This window comes from Dissoconium aciculare, assembly GCF_010015565.1.
Source record: "Dissoconium aciculare CBS 342.82 unplaced genomic scaffold K489scaffold_13, whole genome shotgun sequence".
NCBI classification, from domain to species: domain Eukaryota; kingdom Fungi; phylum Ascomycota; class Dothideomycetes; order Mycosphaerellales; family Dissoconiaceae; genus Dissoconium; species Dissoconium aciculare.
In genome coordinates, this window is record NW_022984963.1 from 590,504 (window position 1) to 614,405 (window position 23,902).

Genomic DNA, 23,902 nt, shown 5'->3' on the forward strand with positions numbered 1-23,902 from the left:
GTGTCCTATGTACAGTGCAGCATCTGAGCATATCCATCTCACCCATGTGGGCTCCCTCGTCCCTTTCTCACATCGTCGGTCCGGAGAAGGCGAAGGCGAGCGCCCTCGATCTGTTTTCGGACCTGGTCTGTCCTTCGCCATGTCCCCTTTGAGCTGGACGCATGGATGGGATCTCCGGCCTGTGACGATGATGGATCCCAGCAGATGATTTGGATGGGGCGCTATCGTTTGGTCATGTCGTCGAGGACTGGATCCATTGTCGACCAGCGAGCGATGATCACCGTCGTCAATCCTCCACGACCCGGCTCGCTTGCCGGTCCGATGGTGGCTGATATGAAAGACTGGTGAATGTCTGGTGAATTTCTCCCCTGTGTGTGAGAGAATGGTGAGCTCCTACCGCATGTGAGAATAGATGGTGTCTTTCCCCTTTCGGCTCGCGAAGTGTTCGCCCGTTGAAACATGCGACAATGGCTTGAGCTTATAATCGCGCTGCGAGATGATCAGGGAGGACGCGACCACGCTTTTCCCCACCGCGAGGCCTTGGCTTGTGCGGCCCACAACAAGAACATCGATGAATGAATGAATGAATGAATGAATGAATGAATGCATCATGTATTGGTCTCCTCTTCGCGTCGGAACATGTCATGCATCCGTATCCCTTTTCTCTACATGTCCTATCACTGCGCCGTTCGTGTGTCATCCATTCCATTCGGGAGATCTCACTGCGATAATACTGCGTGGATGCCCTGGCCAGGAGAAAAGAAAGGGAGATGGATGATCTCCGCAAACTGCCACGAGGAAATTCCCGTGGATTTCCAGCCACGCCCACCAAAGCGGGACAGAAAGGGAAGACACAGGTCGGACCCTTGCTGGTGAACAGTCGTAGTGTGAAAGAATTATGCCCACCTGGGCGCCATGATGATGATGATTATCATTATTATTATTCCTACTTCGGCTGCCCCCTCCTCCTCCTTACATGCAACACGACGGGAAGGGAATGGCACCGTCTGGACTTGTCCAATGCCGAATCCACCGGCAACGTCTCCGTAGAAACCCCCCATACAGAAAATACAGTACAGTACAGGAGGAGTGTGGAGAGCGTGTGTTGGTTGTAGGAGGAGAGTGATGACTGCAGCTTCAAGAATCGTCGTGTCTCTCGCATTGATATGATACCCACAGTAGTATCGTTGCAAAGGATTAGCAGTCGGTCGTGTTCTTGTTAATATCATTACTGTTCACCAGACAATCCCACGCAACCAAATCAATCGATCAATCAATCAATCAATCAATCACCCGCCCGCCCGCGCGAACCATTTCCGATCGCCCATTGGAACTTTCTTTGGTCGTGACGGATTCCGAAACACTCTGGTGGAAACTGCCATCGTCCACTACCGGCTCGCTCGTTCGTTCGTTTCTCACTACAGCTGCAGGAACCACACATCCTCGGAGCACTGTCCATACTCTCGCCATCGCTGGCTGCAGGTGGACGAGGTATCGCTGCTATCCAGCTCCCTTCCTCTCACCTGCATCACCTGTGCATCTCCCTTCCTCTCTCTCGCCCGTCACATTTCCCCGTCTTCTGGGACGACGGTTGCGGTTGCGGTAGCTGCGTGCCCATTTCCTGTTCGTCACGTCACCCAAACGATCCCTCGACCACTGTTTTCAAAACTCACTCGCAGCTTGGGGGGTCCTACCTCTACCGTCGTTGTACCTTACGATCATCATCAACATCACGACCGCCAGCACGGCAACGACCACGATCCGACGACACTGGCACACGACCCGAGACCGCTTTCCACGACTTCCTTCTTCGACGAGACAACGGCTGCGGCGTGCATCTACGGTCAATCGAGTCTGTTGCAGCGTTCGCTTTTGATTTGGCGGTTGCCCATTGTTATTATTCCGACTCGGCTCGCTGTCCGTCCTCGCACGACGTGATCGTGGGTTTGTCGCTGCTCTTGGCCCGCGCTCTTCCCTCGCGATCATACTCACAACTCCCTCGGATTCTCCTCCTGCCTCCTCCCTTCTCGCTTTTTCCACTCCTCGGTCCAACATCCTTCCGCGACACACCAACGAATAGCGACGGCGGCAATCTTTCCGTATGGTCGTCGGCCGCTTCTCTCCAGAGCCTCACCGCCAGCCTCGCCCTCAATGTCAACCACTCAGACTTCCCTAACTCACAAGCGGGCGGCCTCCAGCATCAAACTCGACTCGCGACTCGCCAATGGTCCTTCGGTGGTCTCGCTCTTCGTCAAGAATGTTCGCCTGTTAAATCTTGACCTCCTGCCGGACTGGCCGGTCTTGACACCGGCCAGCCTGAGCAACCAGGATGCTCGTGTGCGCATCCGTGGCACCGAATGGTGCCTCTACCAAATCTTCAAAGTCTACGATGCAGCCACCACGGCCGACAAGCTCCAGCCATTCTTCCCACCCCTCGAACCGCTGCAGAGCATCAACCTGCGCGCCGCCCTCTACCGATGTCTCAATGAACTGAAAAAGAATGGAGTTCTGGCGCGGGATGCGGTCCTCCGGAAATCAATGTTGGATGAGTGTCAAGGCGACAAGTTCTGGGAACTGTGCTTGAACTTCTCGTCCATCGTCCTGCACAAAGTCCGCGTCGAACACAAGAACAATGCGAGGAGTAAACCGGTGGCAGAACGCATCGGTGCGACCCAGAGGCTGTCCAAGAGTCACCGAGAGAGCATGCTACCTCTGTCCGTCGCTCACCGGGCCGCTTTGACCAAGGTTCTACAAGAGAAGGATCGCAAACGGGAGACGTTCTCACGCCTCTACAACGTGTTGGTTGAGAAAGATGCGGATTTACAACAGCGGATGGCGAACGTCAGCCGGAAGGCCCAGGATCGTCTCCTACCGGATAGTCCATCCACCGCGGTGCGCGCAAACAAACTCAAGGTGGCCCAGGATGTCCTGGATAATCAATGGGTGGGGAGCACCGAATTGCAGGCCGCACTGGTCTACGGGAAGCCTGTCTCCGGAGCCGATGGATCCTCTTCTACAGCTGGTGGTGATTTTATCCTGACGAGCCAGTTTGATGACCTCTGGGAGGCCAACAAAAACGACCAGCTAGGTAGCCTCGCCGCCACGGAGGCCACTCTTCTGGAAGATTTGGATGCTCGCGCACGTCAGCAACGCCGTCGACTGCAACGCTGGCAAAACTTCCACGATAAGCTCCTGAAGCAAGCTCAGGCTCTGATTGAAACCACTGCGAGTGCCAGTGCGAGCGCCAGTGGAACATCAGATGGAGCGAGGACTTCTGCTGCTGCTCCGGTACAAACACCCGCGCCGAAGCGCGATACACCATTGTGCTTCGACCGACATCAGAACTTGTCCATACATGATCTCGAAGATCTTCCCCAGTCGCCAGCGGATCGACCTATGCGCGATCGCACTGTGGTACTCACAAAGTACGACGATCTCCTCACGGCGATGCGAGAAGAACTCCGCCGGAACGCAACACCCGGTCAACAACCTGTAGCTCCACCCTCGCGAGAGACGCTACGTGATTCCCGACGCATCTCCCTCCGACCAGTCCCGCATCAGAATTCCCTTGACATGGCCATGTCCATGTCGCCTTCGCCGACGGAGGGCCATCGCCGTTCACCATCGCAGACAGCGGTGCCGATGCGTGCGCATCTCACCCGCCGCGTCTCTTCGCGGTCCCGCTCGTATGCCCAGCCTAAGGTCATCAGCCAGAGAGAACTCGTACCGCTGAAGTCTGAGCTCTTCTCTCCGCTCAAGGGAGGCAAGCGGATGAGCATGGCGGGCCCATCCCCATTGGGGTCATTTGAACAGGACTCCTCGTCCGCACTCGGATCTTATCAGTACCCGGATGATAGTCTGGACTCCGCGTTACGTCGACGCGGTCGTGATAACAGCATCGGAAACCAGAGCGCCTCCGCCATCGCTGCCGCCGCTCAGTTCCCTTCCTCGCGGGCCTCGAGCAACAGTCGCTCCAGCAGTCCGCTCAACAACCCACCTTCTACCGGCTCGGGGGATCTTTCGCAACAACGTCGGCGGAGCTCGCTCGCTGCCCGCATCCCCGTCGTGCCCTCCGGAGCAGGCATGCGGACCACCCTCGCCGACCGCACTCGCATGTCGATGGCCTTCCAACCCGCCCAAAACTCCGCACGTTCCTCATCCTCCGGCGATGATTACGAAAACATTGGCTCCAACAGCCATCACCAGCGAGCCAGCTCCACCGTGGACGAGGTCCACCAAGAATCCCCCTCGACCGCGGCCCTGCTCGATCGCACCCGCCACTCCATCGCGCGCGCGCCGCCCGCGCCCGCGCGCCACCACACCAAGACCAACTCCCAGCACAACCACCCCGCGCACTCGCGCTCCCGCAGCACCGTCTACCCCGTCAACCAATTCGACAGTCCGCCTCCCCGGAACCGGCCCGCGCACACCTCCTCCGACCACGACCACCCCGAGGCCGGCGGCCCGCAGACGCCCGAAGACCACCCGGAGGACCCGTCCACCGTCGAGGGCGACTACGCCAGCGTCTTCCGCGCCCGCCCCAAGGTCAAGCTCAGCCCCGTCCTGAGCCCCCGCGACTCCGGCCACGCGGGCATGATGGGCGTCGGAGCCGGCCTCGACCTGAGCGAACCGATCGAGGCCGTCGCCGAGGAGGATTAGGCGGTCCCCCCCCTCTTTCCTTTTTATTCGAATCTGTTATTCTATATGACATGAATTATTTCCTGCACGCGAGAACCACGACGGGGAGAGCATCCCCCGAACAGAACCGGGACTCCACGCCGCCGCCGCCGGCCATGTCCCCTCATCCCCTTTCGGGAGGGAGATCCACCGGCTGGGCTGGGCTGGTCGGACGAGCGGCGAGCGGGAAAATGCCTTCCCTCTTCCTCCCCCATTTGTGTCTTGTCCACTGCGGTCTCTCATCTACCGGCTCGGGCGATCTTCTCCGTTTCCTATATGCTGTTATGTTATCATGTCATGCCCACGCCCTTCCGACCGACCGACCCCCGCGCATCATCCGAGCGGGAAGAGGAAGAAGAAGGAAAAGGGAAAGAAATGTGAGGATTGGTCTTGTTTCTACAGGTAGAAGAAGAACTACCCACCTACTAGCTCAGAAGGGAGGAGGGAGCACGACGCGGAAAAAGTAATCTTGGAAATCAAGGCATGATCCTTTTTCTTTTTTTCATTATGAAGCTTGAGTTTCAATGATGCGTCGGTCTCGCTTTCTTGCTCTTCACTGGTCGTCGCGGGCCATTCGTTCATTCATTCATCCATTCATCGCGGTGAAGTCATGAGGTCAAAATGGAAAGGGTGACCCTCGCCCCTCGCCCGCCCCTTTTTGTTTTCTCTCTCTCTCTCTTGTTTTCCCAAATGGTCCCTTGGTCTCGTCTATGCAAACAATCATTACGAAGAATCTACATCGTAACCGGGCCACCATAATCCGCGCTCTCTCTCTCTCTCTCTCTCTCTCTACCTCCCGCCCGCGTCTAATCCAATCCCCATCAATCGTCATCCATCCACATACGCCCCCAAACTGCCCATCCTCGGCCTCGTCGCCGCCGCCGCCTCCCCAGCAGCGCCCGCCAGCGACGACGACGAGGAAGACGACGGCAACGTCGGCGTCACGGGGCGGCTGACCTCCCTCTGGAACAGGGCGATGCTGTCCCGGTGCGCGATGTACTCGGAATCCGCGTAGCCCAGGATCTCGGCGATCTGCGAGCTGCGCACGCCGCGCAGCCAGCGGATCTCCGAGGCGGAGTAGTTGACCAGGGCGCGGCCGACCTCGACCGCGTCGGCGTGCGGCCCGTCGCGCGCCCCCAGCACCTTCAGCCGCACGCACTCGTGCTGCCCGAAGTGCCCGTCCACGTGCACCACGCCCGCCGGCAGCAGCCCGGCCTTCTTGAACAGCGCCGTCCCCGCCCCCGGGTCGATGTACAGCGTCCCGTGCGGCGCGAGGTCGTGCAGGATCCAGAAGTGCCGGTCGCGGATCGGGTGCAGCGCGGGCAGGAAGCGGGTGTGGAGCGGCGGCGGCGGCGGCGGGGGGTCGTGGTCGGCTTGGGTGATGGTGGTGACGCGGTGGAGGTCGGTGGAGGTGTCGGCGGCGGCGGCGGCGGCGGGGGGTCGTGGTCGGCTTGGGTGATGGTGGTGACGCGGTGGAGGTCGGTGGAGGTGTCGGCGGCGGCGGCGGCGGCGGGGGGCAGCTCGCCGCTGCTGTCCATGCTGGTGGCGGAGCGCTGCGATTCCGCGTGGCGGATGATCGCCGAGATGTTGCCCGGCTTGCTGCTCCGGGTGATGACGGTCGTGACGCCCGCGGCGGTGGCGAGGCGCGCCGCCACGATCTTCGTGCTCATGCCCCCCGTGCCGAGCGAGCTGCCGGCGCTGGAGACGTCGGCGGCCAGGTCGGAGATGTCCTCGACGATCTCGATCGCCTTGGCGTCCGGGTGGGTCCGGGGGTTCTTGTCGTACAGGCAGTCCACGTCGGTCATGAGGAAGAGGTAGTCCGCCTGGACCATGGCCGCGGTGACGGCGCTGAGGGTGTCATTGTCGCCGAACTTGATCTCCTGCACGGAGAGGGTGTCGTTCTCGTTCACGATCGGGATCACGCCCATATGGAGCAGCGCGGAGAAGGTGTTTTGTGCGTTGAGGTATTGGGTCCGATCGGCAATGTCGTTCCGCGTGAGGAGAATCTGGGCGACGGGCTGCCGCATGTGCCCGAATAGCTGGTCCCACATGCTCATCAGTTTGCACTGTCCTATTGCGGCCAGCGCTTGAACCTGTGGCAACAATTTGGGTCGGCGTTCCAGGTCCATCTGGCGGAGGGCCATCCCGATGGCTCCGGAAGAGCAGATGATGACGCGATGGCCATCTTTCCGGAGTGCCACCGCAGTTTCGGCGATGGTGGAGAGGGTCGATAGAAGTGGCTGATGTGTCTTCTCATCGACTATGGATGATGTGCCTGAGCTCGGTCAGCATGTTGTCGATCATGGTTCTTTGAGGCTCTGTGACGAAGCATTGGAGATTCAATGGTTTACAGGATATGTACCGAGTTTGATGACGATGGTGAAATGCTTTGGCCGCATATCTGCGATTTCTGCAGTCGTATAGCCGGCCGACTTCTTCTGATATCTTGAAAGGTTCGCGATCTGCACATCTATACAGGGGCAGACGCATCAAATCCACAGTATCTCACTCACGGCGATCAATTATTTTCGTCGTCCTCAGTCACAACCCCACCCGAGGTTGTGTATGTACGACCGTATCGATAGGGCGCGTGTAGTGGAGAGGGCTCGTGCCGCTCCGCTTCTTCTCCCGACTTTCGGAATCCGTTCCCGAATGCCCTTCGACCGTGGACCATTGCTCTCTGTTATCTACAGTACAACCCCATGATTGGGAGCAATACTTTGGAGATCTTCTGACAGTTGCACGCGTGCATTGGTTCATACCAAGCTGTCTACTCGGGGTCTGCGATGAGCGAGATTCCGACGTCGCTACCAGGTTAATGGGCCGGGGGCCAGTGGTGTTGTTTCCAGACATGTGACAAGATGGATGGAGCCTTTGCCAATGACTCGTGAAGCAGATCATTGTGGACCTATATCACCATGACTCATGGTGACCACTTACTCTTACCAAAAGCTATCTACGTCTCGGAATATGACTCCCAAATTAAGTCGGTGCTCATCATTGCTCATGAACAAAGCAAGACTAATGGTAACTCCCGAAAGCTGGAAATTGGCATGATATAGCGATGCCGGGGCCGTGCGACCACGTCAACGGCAATCTGGGCGACGGCAGCCATCTCCGTCTGCGGCTATTCTTGGTGCCCAGAATGGCCTGGAAACGTGACATTCGAGCCAGAAGAATGCTCTGGAAGCAGTGAGACCGGCTATGTTTGTAGGAGAGTCAGGCGGTGCTGCGCGTGCGCGGCCGCGATCTCGTCACGCTACACGAGAGACATTCCGAGTCTTCCATTTCTTTTCTGTGGCGGTGGGCTTGCGTTGTGCAGTTAGCCACCTGCCTTCCGCGCACCACGTTGTTCGCTTGTGCTTCCATGGATCGGGTCGGACAAGACTATCCAGGGTTTCGCAGAGAAGGCGCCCCTGGAGCACACTCGACGGGAGTGATTCGAACAATTATGATTCACAGCACTGCGATCCGGCGTGATGGTGATTGCATGTCTTCCCAAGCTGAACTGTGCGCGCGGAAAGTGGTAGTTTCATCGAACTCGACTATTGCTCCCATCAGTCAATGCATAATAATAAAGACGTTGACCTATCTGGTTGTCCGTCGCGCGCTTGCATCTTTTGATGGATTAGCAGCTATTTTGCTTTGCACTCTTGGCTGGTGAGTTCCAAGTATAGGGGATTGACGTTGGTCCCAGCACAACGGAGCGAGGAGGTGGTCCAAGATCGCGCCGGTCAATGCGTCTTTTTCGATGGACAGTATGTAGTAGGAGCAAGCGAGACACGATCGCAACACGACGCGTGGGGACGCATAGTGGTGGATTTCTGGCGTGTTTCTCTACAACCTCTGATCAGATTGTCGGATCTCCGATCTCCTGCTCCTCGGTCGCGACGTTTGCCCATGGCAAGAAAGACCAGGGAGCCAGGGCGATTCCGACGCCACCATGCAATGCAGCCATAGGATTCACATGGATGTGCTCATGTCCATAATTTCCAGCGGCCAGCAGCAGCCCTGGAGCCCTGGAGTGATGGGAAAGTGGGGTCTGTTGGTCAGGCACAGTGCAGGAGCAGACAGATGCGAGGTTGAACGAGAAAGGCTTGGCAGGGCGAACAAGTCCAGAATACGCCGCGTTTCGCGATCGAGGGTGGGCTTTCATGCACGCGCGCGGTCGTCTGACGTACAAACATGTTTTACAGACACGATGAAGTAATAATCAGAAGACATGTGGTGGTTCACATAGCAGCATGCAATCGGGCATCACCACTACCTCCTGAGGGCATTCAAGTTTGTACACACCCACCGACACAGACAGACACCTGCACACACACTGATGAAAGCGCATTGAGGGCTGCCTTGTTCAGGGCTAAAATCGCTACTGCAGGCGATTCTGCCCTTCTCCCTCTCTCCCCCCTGCTGCTGCTCGTGTCTGACCTGGGCCGAATTTGACTTTTGCTAAATTATGGGGTAGCTGCGAACATCGTTACGTTTGCTCCGCCAAACCTCGAGCTGACGGAACCAGTTCGAACCTTCGAAACCGTCACGGCATCTGTCGTGATAGCACGGGCGATCTCGTGATAACGGCTCCTATTTGGTCATTGCAATACCGCATGTAGAGCTTGGCCGTACACGACCAAGCAACAGGAGAGAAAAATACTTCGGGAGATGGGAACGGTCAAGACGGGAGAATTGTCCCGAGAGGGACGTCCATTTTCTGCGTGTGTGGAGGAAGGTTACTGCAGTTGGTATCACTATTCATTTCCCAAGTCCTTTTTGCTGACGCACCCAACGTAATCAATTGCGCCACGCCCACCACCACCACCACCTTAACTTTTTTGCTGTTCAGCTTTGACCCGAGGGTCAGAAGCCAGTCCAATCGCGGGCCCATCACCGAAAAAATTCCTCCCAATAGGTGCCCCGATGTTCCTGCACATCCTGTGCGATGACAAAAAGGAAATCTGTGTACTCGTCCAAAGCGTAAGAATTGCCGAAACGGCAGAAAACAGCAGCAGCTCCAATCCCTCCCCCAAAAATCCAGATGACGCCGCTTCCGACAAAATGCAGCCACCGCGACGCCGTTTCGTTGATACAGTAGAAATCTCAAATGCATGACAAATCTCGCCCGTGAGACTGTCCCCAATACGCCGTGTTGGTATCAATTGACTGAAGGAGATGATGAAGATAAAGGAAATTCGCGAAGAGTCTTCCGAACGCCAGATGTCTCAGGTCGTTCATTTCTCGCCGAAGAATCCGGCTTGCTATGGGATAAGTCAGCAGCTGTTATGGGTTTGGAGTACAGAGTAGATCTTTGAAGTGAACACATACCAGACAAGTCTCACAAGCAGCACCGCTGGTCCCACCCATGACCCACCCGTGACAGTTGCGAGCATTGGAGTAATAGCAACGCCGACACGTCAGTTCCTGCGCACGTGTTTGTGGGACGGCAGGTAATGGCTTCTTTGCATATGTGCTTGCGCCGCGTGGAGGTGGGAAGCTGGTCTGTAACAGGGGCAATGACGGTCGCCGAGGTGAGGCGCAGCTTGATTGGGCGAGCGCCGAAGGATTGGTTGGGGGCAGCACCGGCTCGGTTACGTCCTCGGTGATCTCTGTCCGTCGAGTCGAGAAGATGCGGCCGAAGCGGAACCTGCGTGGGTTGATGAAGGATTTCTTGCTGCGCAGGCTGAAGTGGTCGTCCATGGTTTCTTGGGCCGGCGTCAATGGACGAGCATTGAGGAAGGCCGATCGCAGGTCGTAGCTGGAGGCAGTGCTGCTACATGAGATGCTGCTCGTGGAAGAGTGAAGGCTGGGAGTATGGGGTGCTGGCGCATCTCGGAAGAGGTTGTCGAGGTATGCAGGCCGAGTAGCAGACGCTGACGGTTGTGGGTACATGTTGGTCATGTTGATGTGTGTGAAGAGCTCCGTCCGAATTGGAAAAATATGCCTGTATTGCTGAAACGATCCAGTCGCGCAACGATGGAGTTCTTGTATGGTTCACTGATGTAAGAAGAAAGTTGTGATATTTTTGAACATGCATGAAGTGAACGTCTGGTTCAGAACAGAGCCCGTGGAAATGGGGATTCTCGAAGTTTATGTTGCTCGACGACCGCAGGGGTGGATCTATTCACGATAGCAAAAGCGGCGAGTTCCAAGGATGCGTAGGTGTGTGTGTGAGGATGATGGAGTGGAGCGGCGAGCCAACAGCCGGATAGCTAGCGTTAGGACACACACTTCATTGAGGTCCAAATCCAAGTTGGTGACCACCCGGGCACCCTCCTGTGCATATACGTAGCTAAGCCCCGGGCAGGCAAGGGTCACGGGCGCGCATTCGGTTTCGTGTGCCTCGAACAGATGGCCTGGAAAGTTTAAATAAAAAAAAACACCAAACAAAAGAGCGAAAAATCGGCACCTCCCATGCCTCCTGTGCATGCAACCACCACCAACACTACTGACATCGTCCTGGAAATGGACACGATCGTCCGCCGCTTCCCGTCGTAAAAGCTGGCCAGGACAAGTCCGTTCGCGGCACGAGGAGCGAAGGTTTCCACCAAGCCAGACCCACGGGCTTTACGCTTGGAGGTGCAGCTGCGGACCGGGGAATGCGTCGCCCTGTGGTCAATGTAGTGCAGACTGCGAGGCAGAGCACCAAGCGAGCATGCTATCTGCCTGCAACAATCGATGGATGATGCGGCTCGTGTTCCCTTATCAGTTGATTTGCTGTCTGCCCATGGTAGAGACATACAGCGTGTACCTGTGAGGTTCCGCGCGGAATCGGTCGCTGGACTGCGAGCGAGCAATGACGATGACACCTCTTGAAGAAACGTAGAGCCGACCGGAACAGGACCCACACGGCCATTGTACATACATACAGGAGTATCTTGCTGTGCCTCCAGGGTGCATTGTGCATCTGTGCAGTACGGAGCATACATACATGGCCGGCGGTACATTTACTACTGTACATCGAAGGGATCCGATAGCGCTGAAATCCATTGCGTGTGCCGACAGAGCTGCAATGCAGGGGGATTGCCTCTCCACTCCTCCTGATCAATGGTTGAGAAACGGAGGACTAGCAGACACACAAAGAAGCCGCTCTTTGAGTAGTATCTACTGTACTACACTGTACTGTACTGTATATAGAACAGTCTCTTCGGAAAACTAGGAAACCAGCAAAATAACGATCCCTCTCGGGTTTTATATGCGGATACACCATGTGCTTTTCACCACATCGGTGACTTCGTCCGTTCTATAACAAGAGAAGGATCGTCACATTGACCATTGGGTGATCCTGTCTATATCGTGTCTGTGTGCACAGGACAGTACGTGTGGATGACTCGGTGTGAGAAAAGATACCAGAGCACCAACAGAAGAATTTCTCGAAAAGATGAAACCGTCGGCACCAGTCTGTCGGGGTGGCTCATTCTTTAAGCTTTGCGCTTCGCGGCAGCTAACCCTATCGCGATTAGCCCGAGTGAAATCGGCTTACGGGCCGCGCAGTGGATCTCTTTGCAAGCACAATGGGGAAGCAATTCAGGCACCTCTTTTAGTATGATGGTGGGAGTCCTGACTTCCCCTTTGATGTCCGATGTGCATTGGCGACGATCTTCTCAATGGCACCATGTTCGCATTCAGCTTAATAACATCCCTACGTAACCAGGCCCGACGGCGGCGCCTGCGCTGGCGGCGGCAGTAGCATTGGTATTACGCATAGCAACGGGACCAGCACCAGCACCAAAGCTAAGGAGAAGCAGGACATTATAGCGACAAATATTGTTGGGTTTGATGGTAAGCAATCGTGCGTCGTGTGCGGCGTTGCGCTTGATGCTGAAATTCGAATGTGAATCAGTGCTAATCTTGCGCCGACAAATTTGGGATGAGAGAGTCTCCAACAGACCTGCGATGGCGCCGACCTGATCAGAGCATTGCTGTTTCAGGACGACACAATGGTCTCATCTCCGCACACCATTTCGATGCCCCGACTACTGTAGCAGGCGGCGGGGTTGTCCTGCAAAGTCGTGCCTCAAATTGCCCGCAGCCGGGGTCCTCCACAAGCGTACCAGAATCCTGCAAGAGGACAGACACGACATGAAAAGAATTTGAGCGCATTCCGTCCACCTGGTTGGCTCGAGGTCATGGCGCCAGTCACGGTCTTGAAACAAAAAGTCTCCACCGGCCGGCAATGCTACAAACGGCATCGTTGGCGGGCGAATTGTCCACGACATGTCATCATACTTTTGCCATGCAGCGCGTGGCCGCCAAAGAGCCCTCGATGGCGTGCGGAGATCGCACGTCGTTCCATACCGCGTGACACATGGGGTGACATTCTTATGACAGGTCAGTCTGACGAGAACGTCTGGCGAAGAGTGCTCAGAGTGCGCTATGTTCTACTGCATAACACAATTTGCCTGGCTTGCTCCACTTGCGTGCTACCATCGAAATGATGCGTCGACCATCCGGGACCGGACAATGGTTAGTCTCCAAATCGCGGACTGGCAGTATACCACAGGGCTGATCGAGGTTGCGTCACCCGCATTACGTGCTGATTTCCATTGCTCATCTTACATGTTCGAGATCATTAATAGTTGAAAGTCTATTATGATTACTACCGAAAATGGGATTGTCATTCCATGAAGTGCCGTCAGACGACCATGCGGTTCTCTCGTATTGATATCGAGGCTCGAAATTACGGTGACAACTCGTGGCTCTGATAGTGCATCGAAGAATCATTGACAGCACCCCAACACGGAATCACTTAGCGAGACTTCTGAACGCCTGGAGAACGGCTGAGTCTGACGTCCATCTGATCGCTGAACATAAGCAGATCGCTGAACACAGGCAGATCGCAGAACACCTCCACTCTCGCCCCATAACAATTTCAACGACTTGACTGCATTTTCTGCATCTTGCGAAATCTGACTATACCCCGCTCTCGTCTTGGTCCAATGAGCTTGTCGTTTCCCAGGCTTGAGATGCAGAGCATCGTGCGGGCCGCCAGACCATGTTCGCCCAGAGACTAACTAAGTGCCATCATGCAGGAGAATTTGTGGAGGAGAACATCCTACTTCTCGACCTCGAAAATTCCGCCTGGACGGCTCGAAGTCTTGCCGACCAAGCAATACGACACTTCGTGGACCGCAATGATCGACTGGCATTGCACGAATTGAGCACCAATGTGCCAGCCTGCTCTTGGCAATTCCTCTTGGCCGGTGCATACATACTACTCTCCTCAACGTCTCGAAGTGAAGTCATGGATTTACCCTCTTTAAAAACTGCCGTACCATGACCGGTGTGAATTCAGCGTGGCACATGACAGTTAGCTCGCTAGTCGCGCTGTAGCCTGTTCATGCTCGATGTCGTGTGCTCACTCGGTGATTCTAGATCATCCAAAGTGCACAGCCGGCTCGACGATTCGAATCGCCAAAGCGTAGTTCAATTCGGGCATGCGCAAGCTTTGTCGCATGATCACTACTTGCCTTTGAATGCTCTGTTGTTGAACGTCAGTCCGACCTCACCTGAATGTGGTGTCAGACATGCATCCAGTGCTGCAGTATCTGCAGCTTGAGCGTACGGGTATCCTCGACGCATTCGAGGACTGCAAGCACAGCAGTTCCTCCGAAAGTGACAGCTTGGGACTGCACTGTCAATGAGGCTCGCATTTGCTTGAGAGCCGCGCTGCAGTCATGCTCTGTGTCCTGCAGAGAAGTAGTTGCAATTCACTTCATGCCTGAATAGAGAGTTGCAAAATATGAGAGTATCATATCGCATATCTAGACTGGCTTTAGGCATCAGGCTCGCGATTGTCGTCGGAACTGGATCGAGTCGTCATTACTGATCGGCGTCTTGCCTATGACATTGCGAGAGGGAACAGGCCGGGATGGACTGTCCACTGAATGACCGATCCCGAGTTGGCATTCAATGCTTAGGAAGTCTTGTGCACCTCCCCGTTTCACAGTGAAGGGTGAAGCGACGTGAAGTACGGATGAGATGTACAACATGCACCTCGCAGCTCGCATGCAGGTCCCCCGCACGGCAGATCTCGTAGAGTCTCGTAGAGTCTCGTAGAGGTGCTCACGTCATGGCCATTGGTGGGCAGGAACATGCACCACAAGACTTGGTACGGTCTTCGTCCTCAGATCACCACGATGTCGCGATATTGAACCGGGTGCGTAAGAGAAGTCGCTGGCGTTAACGGATCGACTCGTGAGAATCCGGCTACTGTCCTAACTCAAACTCTCCGAATCTGCAAACGACAGGCACGCAATCGTCATGCTTTCAGCTATCCGTTCTGCTGCAAGGTACGCCATCGAGAACAGACGTACCTTCTCTGAACCTTCTGCACGATTCGTTCCGAACATACGTGTATTACATGATGTCGATCTGGCGGAGGAAGAGGAGAAACACTTGACAGAAAGGACACCAGATCGACAACGGATTCGAATCACTCGAGCCAATGAGCAGATGCCTGTGACGAACAAATTCCCCTTCTCTCGCCTACGAAAAGAAAAATTGCGCGCAGCGCAAATTCCAATGCGGCGTGCATATATGTACATATACACCTGTACATATCTACGTATACTTGATGCTATCGGGAAAAAAATCATACAGTTGCATATGCATATCCACTGCACGATGCGAGGATACGCAGCCTTGAATATCTCATCACCTTGCGTGCCGCAGCTCGACGGTGGGCCCCCGAGTGTGCATAATTCTCCTTTCGAGCGACTTCACTGGAACTGGACACACACCCCCCAGACGCAATGCGGAGACGAAAGGAACACATGTTCCATAATTCCCAACATGGTGAAGGTGACACGGAGAAACAAGTCGACAGAGAAATTCTCCGACCGATCGGCCTTGCGCATATCCAACCAACAGCATGGATCTGCATCACTGCGGTGATGCTCTGTGTACGTCCCTGTGTGTGGTGTATGCGCGGGCATTTGATGACCGCCCGTACGTCGCTTGTATGTCGCCCACTTGTCCTCTCGATGGTGTGGCATTTGTATGACCGCGCCAATCTTGTGGCCGTACTTGGGGTTTTCCCGCCGTAAATCGCCCAATCGCGTGTTGAGACGCGGATGCTCGCTTTTCGCCTTCGGGAAAATTGGCCATAGTGGATCCTCACCAACTTCCTCAGTCGCCGGCTGATGCGCGCGAGAAGGGCTGCTGAGCTGGAGTAGATCTAGTACGTCCTCGAGGCTGTCTCAGAATCCGGCGCTGGGCTTTTCTCTGTGTGGAGCCTCGCATGCAGGTGTCGAGACATCGTGACCAAAGTTCGTTCGTGTACCTGACAGATGTCTTCGTTCCGGTTGCGCGATCGGTCGCTCCTCTACTGCGCATGATGCTCCTTGCATTTCAGCAGAGGGTGGTGTGGACCTGACATCCTCTTCGCTTGGTCGGCAGTGGGATCATCGGTCAGCTGGTCTGCTGCATTGCAGGCACGAATTGACAGCTGTGGGTGCTGTCGTGGTCAAATTCGAGTGGGGATCGAAGTCGATCAGGGCATCGCCCTGAGATCATGCGGTCGTGGAACTGAAGTTTCAGCGGCAGTCTTGTTCCCGTGAAAGCGTCAAGGATGCATTACGAGCACGCCGAGAGAGTGATCTGAGATTTCGCCATAGCTCTAGAAAGCAAGGCTAGATGATCCGTGAGCAGCTCGAGTGATTCGAAACAAAAACGAGGGTATTTACCTGACAAGTCCTCGAAGCGACATACTGCCCGGCTGTCATTTGCCACTTGCAGCTGGCAGGTCGACCGAAGATATCCCAAGTCACAAGAGACACACTTTTCCCATTCACACTGGAAATAGGACAAGGGACGAAAAAATGCTTATACACAATATGCATCAACGAGAACACTACATACCGGCCTCAAGCACTCCTCTCCTCCGAAGACATACCAGAGGTAACCTGCAGTAAAATGTGTGAAGTCATCCATGAGGGTATCATTATGCCCATGCCCATGCCGTGCCGTCCACAACCTCGACCCATGAGATGAAGAAATAAGAGAATTCGTCCGATGTGACGACAAGAGCGAATGATCATGAAGCGAAAAATGCGACAATAACTCCAGACAATGAGACGCTTTCAAAGAGCACAGAAAAAAAGGCTCGACACCATTTTTAACACTCACATTCCAGGACTTTCGCTGGCTAGTGGCATGTGGTTGGATATCTTTTCCCAATATACAATCAATCACCTGGACGGGTAAGGTTCGCCACTCGATCGATTATTATTTTCGGCGACGAACGGCTTTTTGGTGATATTTCGAGTGTTTCCGCTGCGCAAGATCCAAAAGGTGAAGAATGATAGCGGTTCCGAGATGACAATGCTGCGGTCGATGATGACGTTAAAGATGCTGATGCTGTTTAATTGATGCAGTCGTACAAGGCGTAAAATAATCAGATTGCTTCGTTCAAGATGTTTCTTTCGATGTCCGTGCTGCTCTTGGCCGGCGTGAAGATGTCGGACTGGGCAACGATCTAATTGGGGGTCGTCTTCCAGTCGTTGTTGCCAGGCAAGAGCTGGCCGATACAGAGGCTGAGCATATCACGGGCTTCCTGCAAGAGCTCCCAGCGCGGCTGAGCGAAGCAGTGGTGTAAGGCAAGCAGAAGTCCCAAGCAGTTGTTACGCCCGTCGAGATGCTCTAGGTCGTCTGGGCTGGCAGCAGCGCCCATACGCATGAGATACTGCTGCATGTCGGCGATCTGTAGCTCACGTGATGTCAACGTGTACTGCGGCTTGATCGGTCCGTCCAGAGCAAAGCCATACGACCAAACGGTCATGGCGGCGAAGTAAAGCACCCATGGTCGATTCAACAGATAGTCGTCGCGAGCGCTGTAGTTGAACGAGGGTGGCTGCGCTTGCCGTCCCGCACGATCACCGTTCATCACTTCCTCGGGTACAAGCACTTCGCAGAGGAAACGCAGAGCATAGTAGACTGCGTCTCGAGCGCGTGCGCTCGGCGCCCAATCCTCACGCATGCGGCGCTGCACTGCGAGGCGATCGCTGTCAGTCACAGCACGCCCAAGAGCCCGATCGGATCCTGCGAATACTTCGCAATCGACGATGTCAACGTGCATAGCCATGTGCGCGAGACTGTGGAGGCAAGTACGGGACTCATAAACATTGTCGCGATGATCCACGCTGCAGCGGTACGCCGGGTTGCAGACATGCTGATAGTCTGCACTTTTGGCGAGACTTTCGTCGAAGTCTTTGCGCCAAAAGTCAAAAGCACGGGTCAATGGGCCTCGCCATCGCGTGGACGATCCAAATGTATCCTTGGCGCCGAGGGAGGATACTTGCAGGTCACGCTGATTCATGTGCCAGCTAATGTTCAGCAATCCTGACATTAGGATCACTCGTCCAAAAGTGTTGGTTCGGACTTTCTGGCCGTTAAGAGTCTTCTTGAGGCCATCCAGGAAGGTCGTCGTCTTGAAGCCGTTGGCGGCCAGGCTCGCCTCCACTCGCTGCACCTCAGCACTGCTTGTCGCTGCCCATAGGGCCTCGTCGCAAGGTAGTGGCAATCTCATGTCGTGAGGTGACATGATGGCAGAATGGCCGAAGAGCGTAGCGTGCGTTGAATCAATGACGAACGCGGCGAATGCGACTCTCCGGGTTGCCTCCGCTGTAATCCAGCGATTCCACCACGCGTCTGGGGTGTTGTAACCACTGGTGTTGATGCTGCCTTCCGGTCCTGGCGGCGTTCTTGTAGGATCATCGTCACCTGGAATTTCGATGACACGACCTATCAGGGACGATCCTCGTCGCATAACGGTGAGCGTAGTCGCATGATGGATGTGTGCCCTCTCGTGCAATGCACGTGTACTATACATCTTTTCAAACAATTCGAGCAGCAGCATCGTCTGGAAGGTCCATAATTTGGCTGTCGGTCGAAATTCGGCATCCTTGAATACTGCCCAACGGATGTGGTAAGCAGTGAAGAATGCAAACTCCGAGCAATTCGCAGCAGACTCGGCTGGGTGCGTTCTCTCCAAGCAAGACCCGCCCAAACATATCATAGCCAGAAGAAGGAGATCTGGACAAGTTCGAGGTTGGAAAGTTGGACGATGCATGATGGGCATCTGCTGGTGGATGTGCACCCAGTAGCTCATCAACGCGGTACGCAACATCTGAACGCTAAGGGCGTGCTCGGGATGATCTGTATCGCCCGAGACGATGTCTTCCTTAGCTCGACGGCCTGGTAGCGGCTCAGTCTCGCGGAAGCCTCGGACGAGCTTGATGAGGCGGGCTTGAATATGAGTATCGATAGCGGTCTCCGGTACATCCAGAAGTGTTCCATTCATGAAGCTGGTTTTGGCATCTCGTGGCGGGTCGTGCGCATGCGCCGGTGGACCTTCCGGCTCCACTTTGTTGTATGCGCTTGTTTGAGGAGGGACCTGCAATACAGGCTCAATTGGAAGGGGTGGTGATGGTGGTAGATTTAGATCGATGCCGCCTGCATCTAGCAACTGACTGAAGAACGCATCGTCGATGGGCATGATTGTCGGCGGTGTACGATTAAAGACATCACCGCCGAACACAGGCATGGCATAGGCGCTCGCGTATTGGTCCGCGACCATGAAATCCATCATGCTGTTGCTCCTAGAATTAGAGACAGGATATTGGTCTGGTCCTGTCATGTGAGAGTCTGCCAGACCAGCTCCAAGTCTGTTGTTGCTTGATCCGAAAGATTCCGCTTGAATGGCATAAGACTGCTGCGCTGCTGAATACGCATTTGAAGCCTTGTATTGTTGTTCGCTCGCTGTTGGCGATGCGTATTGTGCCTGGTTGAACTGCATGGCAGCTGCCTGCGGTGCACTGATGGCCGGTGGCGGCGGTGGTCGCATGCCGTTCACAGTCACCTGCGGCGTCGAGTTTGAGTAACCGTTGGTGAGTCCGTTCGTTCTTGAGTATTCGGAGTCATATGGATAGCGCCTTGACGCACTCGGCGAGGGTGGAGTCATCATCTGTGTCGCCTGAGATCCGTTCATCTGTCCCGAGTAATTGTACGTCGGAATGTTGTTGCGCACGTGCGCGTCCATGGCCATGGAGGTGTTTGGCCGCAGTGGGGCCATGTCGGACATTCCTGGGGTTGTGTACTGATCATGGCCAGCGTACGACTGGCCAGTCTGGCTTGTCGGCGGGAGGTATGTATTGGATCGGGAGGGAGGTCCGTTCGGCATCGTCGAATCGGTGGGCGACGCATTCATACCAGCGGAATCCGGGGAGTTTGAACTCAGGGCAGCATTGGCACTCGCGCGTGCCTGGAACTCATCCCGCCGTCTCAAGTGAGAACCTTTAGAGGTATGTCTTTCGCGATGTCTTGTACACAAATCTGCACGAACGAAACTACGATCGCAGCCGGGATGGTCGCAACTAGATGGGGGTCAGCATAACGTACAACCGCGATTCCAAGGTGTCCGTACTGGTATATTTGCTATAGTCAAGTCAGCAATGATGTACATCAATGGTCAAGGTAGAAACGATTTGCAGTCTTTCCAGTTTTGCAGAAGGATTTATGATCGAATGTGTTCGCAGTATGACTCGGACGCGGCAAACAAACGATGTTGATTTTTGCCGGACCAACAGGCAACACTATCGCGCAGCAATTCAGAGCAGAGCGTCGTTTGACGATCAGTTGATCGATCGACGTCCGGCTCAAATAGCGGAAGCGCGACCTGACGAGCAGAGAGGGAATTTGCATGAAGTGATAGTGCAAGATTATGGTGCGAGCGCAACGTACCTTTGGTGTGTGATTCAGTTGATGTCGATATAAATGCTCTGCTCGAGAACTGTTCCCAAAGCGTCAGCCCTCTGCCGTCATCGTGGGTTGCATGAATATCCGCCATCGTTGGGACTCAACATACTATGACTTTGTGCAGCCTTCGGCTTTACACTCGTACTTCTTGTCAAGCATTTTGGCAACTCGTCTCTTTTTCTTATTGGGCTTCGAATCGTCATGATCAGCATCAGTGTCCTCAACCTTGGGTTCCGGGTCGCGATCCAGGTGGCGCATAGATGAGGGATCTAGCAGTTCGGGATGTGCGCTCATGATCGCATGGAGTGCGGAACTGGTGTGGGTTCGTCCGATTCGTTCACAGACGACGTCGACCAAGGTGCACTGCGGTGATTGATTGTTTCAATTGCGCTGGCGGTAGTTGTGGTTGTTGTGGAGGCAGTGGTGACGCTGGTGAGAGATTCCGGAAGTTGGTCTTCGTGAGATCGGCATGCTAAGCAGGGCTTCGATCTGCCTCTGATGTATAGGGCCAGGCCGCACGGGTCGAGTCCCGATAATGACCTTTAGCGAGTTGGCGAACACGTGCTATCGGGCGAGGGTGCGGGAGGTGGGAAGGGAGTTGTGGGTGTTTTCAATGTCGTTGTAAGATGGTAAGAAATGACGAAAGAGCAGAAGTCGAAGCACGCGGACGATGGGTCTATCTTAGAGGGAGAGCGATGTGCGCCGCCTGATGGATGCAAGGGCAAAAAGGGCCAAGCCTCACAATGCAGTGTTGCGCGAGAGTCCGTCCCGAGTTTTGCGACGCAAACTGACGATTGTTCTGTCCTGTCCTGTCCGTGAGGCGAGCGAGCGAACGAGCGAGACTGTGCGTGCAGCATGTACATCCAGCACGGTACTTGTCACTGCTGGATGTACTGTAGTGCTTCAAGCGGGCCCAAGTTGCAGGGAAAATGCGGAGAGAGAGCGAGGGAAGTGGTGGGCGGCGTCTGATTGCGACGTCGCGAAGTGAGAAAGCGTGGGATGCCCGATCTGAAAAGTCAAAATTCCGACCAGATGCAATGTAATAATAACATTCGTCGGGTGTAGGGTGAGTCGATGAATCTTGAATCGACGGTGCTCTTTAGTTTCAGTCTATCAATCAGCGACGGCCCTTAGTGTCGGCGTTTGTCTTCATCATCATGACCCATGGGCACAAGTACTGGTGTGTGTGATACTTATGTATGCTTTGCTTCTTTCGCTGTTCGCACTCATCTACTCCTGGCGAATGGATGATCCATACGGCCGCACAAATCGAGGGAGGGATACCTTGGATGCATACGATGTGTGACGGTGCAGGCGGGGATCAGACAGGGTGTGAGTGTTAGGGATCTATAGCCGAGTGCTGATTCGGAAATGCTACATGTCGGCCCGGTAGAGAGGGCCCAGCAGGGAGGGAGTGCTCTGGATAAGGCAACATGGGGAAGCATACGTTGAAAAAAAGTCTGCAGTGCAAACCCATGAATACTCATCAAACGAGGCCGTTCGGGCTGCTGAGACCCGCACACCGATACCAAAATCACTGTTCACGGCCAATCCATCCGTTTCTCGAACCGTGAGTCAGCGTACGTGCAGCGAAACGAAGCCGAGCCTTCGCTTCCCCTTCAGCTGGACGGATGTGCGCGCGCCTTACAACATGCACATTGGCCAAGATCCGCTCATTTTCTTCGGAGGATGTTGAGAATGCATCCTTGTGTTGTTATTATTGCAACGCTGCAGGACCATGACTCGTACTCTGAAGTCTCACACTCGGTTATTCAGTACTGTTGCCGCCTATCGCCTTGACTTGGCGAACGCAACGGCAGGCTCGGAGATGCGTTCCTTGACCGGTAAGTCTCGTTATGGCAGCTTACCCCTTCCTTGTTTGGCATACGACTACCCGAGTCACAGCTTGTCACGCGCGCGCGCCGCGGCCAGAGATCGAATGGCAGTGCGGAACGGCCACGATGGTAGTGATGACGACGACCATCGACGTGAAGGAGATGCCATAGGGCGATGCAAGGAAACGCCGGGACACGGGACAAGACGGCAGCGAGCACACCCTCACAGACCCATCTTTTGCCCACCCAACCTATTCGTGTCTCTCTCGCACTTCGCTCTCTACCTCTACCTTGCTCTCTGGCAAGATCTGGTGATCTTTGCGAGAATGTCGTAGACGGAATACAGTCAGGTCCATCTTTCAGGCTCGAGGCTGTCCTGAGCAGTCCACGATGTGATGTTCTTGTCTCCGCTCGTGTATACACTGAAACCTCGTTTCCCGCACATGCACGCGCCTCGAAGCGTGAATGTACGCAATAGGAATGCACAAGTGTGCGTGTGGCTTGATGATGCTGACAATCTTGATGATGTACAGATACTTCATGGTGAAGTGGTTGTAGAGTGGTCTGTGTAGATTGCGTGTGTGTGCTCGACGCATCTGTGTGCTTCTTCCCCGCCGCTTTGTCGGCCCTGTCATCCGGGTACATTATCTGGGTAACGAAACAAGAAGCAAAGCAGCTGCAGCAAGACCGTACTCTAAGGATCGGTTAGAAGGAGACCATGCAACAATCAGCGGGACATCATCTCAACCTACTGCGCATCCGGTTACCGACCAGCAGACGCCTGCGCCTGACAATTGGTTTCATGATATTGGGGATACAGATGTCTACACATTTGACAATACCTAGTACCAGACAACAACAGAGAGTCGGACCAGGAGAGCTCAATCGTCAACGAATCGTGACCGAACGCCCCTTCTGGGTTGTTTCTCATGAGCTTGGGATATGGTGGAGTGCGGCAGGCGCCACTGCGTATCGAACACCAGACAATCTTCGGGTGTTGTTGTCTCTTCAGACAAAGCAATTATTAATTGACCATCCATTGTGACAAGCTGGAGGGCACAGGTATGTCGTCAGGCTCTGAGAACCAGTATCATTCTCTTCGTCAGCTTCCCCGAGGTCCTCGAGGCGACTGAATAGGACAGTACCACCCTTATTGCATTACATCTCTGCTACACACGAGGGGAGTCATTGTCCCGAACCCCCCGACAAAATCTCAGGCAAATGAATTGAATTGCGGCGGTGTACATCACGAACATAGAGGTCTCCCTTTCTCCATAATCGAAGTGTCTGTCATTCGTCGCCTTCTCACACTCTCATCCTGTTCATCTATGCGCGCAAAAAAAATTACTTGTGCTCAGGTGACCCTCCTGCAGCGTGTTCCGGTCTCAGGGTGGACCGTGTGAAATTTGGCTGATGGCTGCATGCATGATAATAATTCTACCCATGGCGAGGACGGCAGAAGAGACCTACACTGTTCAACAAACTGTCACTGCTCCCTCGAGAATGAATTGGTTGCGCACCAAACAACATCGCGCCCATCCACTTGCCTGCCTGCCTGTTTGCCTGCCCGCCCTCCAGCCAGCCGCGTGTGTGCCATGGTGGCAGCCCAGAGAAGCAGTGATATGCGAGGGCTAGACTGA

General features: G+C 54.8%; 8 protein-coding genes across 8 annotated transcripts; 3 read left to right on the forward strand and 5 right to left on the reverse strand.

The window, feature by feature from the left end:
• Positions 1–1,445: 1,445 nt before the first annotated feature.
• Positions 1,446–2,192, reverse strand: K489DRAFT_69975 (uncharacterized protein). Its single transcript, XM_033608845.1, has one exon. The coding sequence runs from the start codon at positions 2,053–2,055 to the stop codon at positions 1,663–1,665; it is 393 nt and encodes a 130-aa protein (XP_033456622.1). The 5' UTR covers positions 2,056–2,192; the 3' UTR covers positions 1,446–1,662.
• K489DRAFT_412896 (uncharacterized protein) lies at positions 2,152–4,659 on the forward strand (the record flags this gene model as incomplete). Its single annotated transcript, XM_033607984.1, has 1 exon — positions 2,152–4,659. The coding sequence occupies one exon, from the start codon at positions 2,152–2,154 to the stop codon at positions 4,657–4,659; it is 2,508 nt and encodes an 835-aa protein (XP_033456623.1).
• Positions 4,660–5,075: 416 nt separating this feature from the next.
• On the reverse strand, positions 5,076–7,159 carry K489DRAFT_383834 (glutamate 5-kinase). Its single transcript, XM_033605706.1, has 3 exons — positions 7,040–7,159; positions 6,189–6,952; positions 5,076–6,111 (listed from the first exon to the last, which is right to left on the reverse strand). Exons 1-3 carry the CDS (start codon positions 7,074–7,076, stop codon positions 5,506–5,508), a joined length of 1,407 nt encoding a protein of 468 aa, XP_033456624.1. The 5' UTR covers positions 7,077–7,159; the 3' UTR covers positions 5,076–5,505.
• A 2,077-nt stretch (positions 7,160–9,236) lies between these two features.
• Positions 9,237–9,937, reverse strand: K489DRAFT_69987 (uncharacterized protein). The gene has a single exon (XM_033608846.1). The coding sequence runs from the start codon at positions 9,782–9,784 to the stop codon at positions 9,350–9,352; it is 435 nt and encodes a 144-aa protein (XP_033456625.1). The 5' UTR covers positions 9,785–9,937; the 3' UTR covers positions 9,237–9,349.
• On the reverse strand, positions 9,409–10,847 carry K489DRAFT_383835 (uncharacterized protein). The gene is made up of 2 exons (XM_033605707.1): positions 10,000–10,847; positions 9,409–9,932 (listed from the first exon to the last, which is right to left on the reverse strand). Exons 1-2 carry the CDS (start codon positions 10,570–10,572, stop codon positions 9,906–9,908), a joined length of 600 nt encoding a protein of 199 aa, XP_033456626.1. The 5' UTR covers positions 10,573–10,847; the 3' UTR covers positions 9,409–9,905.
• A 3,961-nt stretch (positions 10,848–14,808) lies between these two features.
• On the forward strand, positions 14,809–15,936 carry K489DRAFT_70116 (uncharacterized protein). The gene has a single exon (XM_033608848.1). The coding sequence runs from the start codon at positions 14,935–14,937 to the stop codon at positions 15,565–15,567; it is 633 nt and encodes a 210-aa protein (XP_033456627.1). The 5' UTR covers positions 14,809–14,934; the 3' UTR covers positions 15,568–15,936.
• Positions 15,937–17,149: 1,213 nt separating this feature from the next.
• Positions 17,150–20,721, reverse strand: K489DRAFT_325931 (uncharacterized protein; the record flags this gene model as incomplete). Its single annotated transcript, XM_033601869.1, has 4 exons — positions 17,150–20,045; positions 20,096–20,106; positions 20,413–20,461; positions 20,537–20,721. The coding sequence occupies 4 exons, from the start codon at positions 20,719–20,721 to the stop codon at positions 17,150–17,152; spliced, it is 3,141 nt and encodes a 1,046-aa protein (XP_033456628.1).
• A 1,300-nt stretch (positions 20,722–22,021) lies between these two features.
• On the forward strand, positions 22,022–22,616 carry K489DRAFT_383838 (uncharacterized protein). Its single transcript, XM_033605708.1, has one exon. The coding sequence runs from the start codon at positions 22,166–22,168 to the stop codon at positions 22,595–22,597; it is 432 nt and encodes a 143-aa protein (XP_033456629.1). The 5' UTR covers positions 22,022–22,165; the 3' UTR covers positions 22,598–22,616.
• The last annotated feature ends 1,286 nt before the right edge of the window (positions 22,617–23,902 follow it).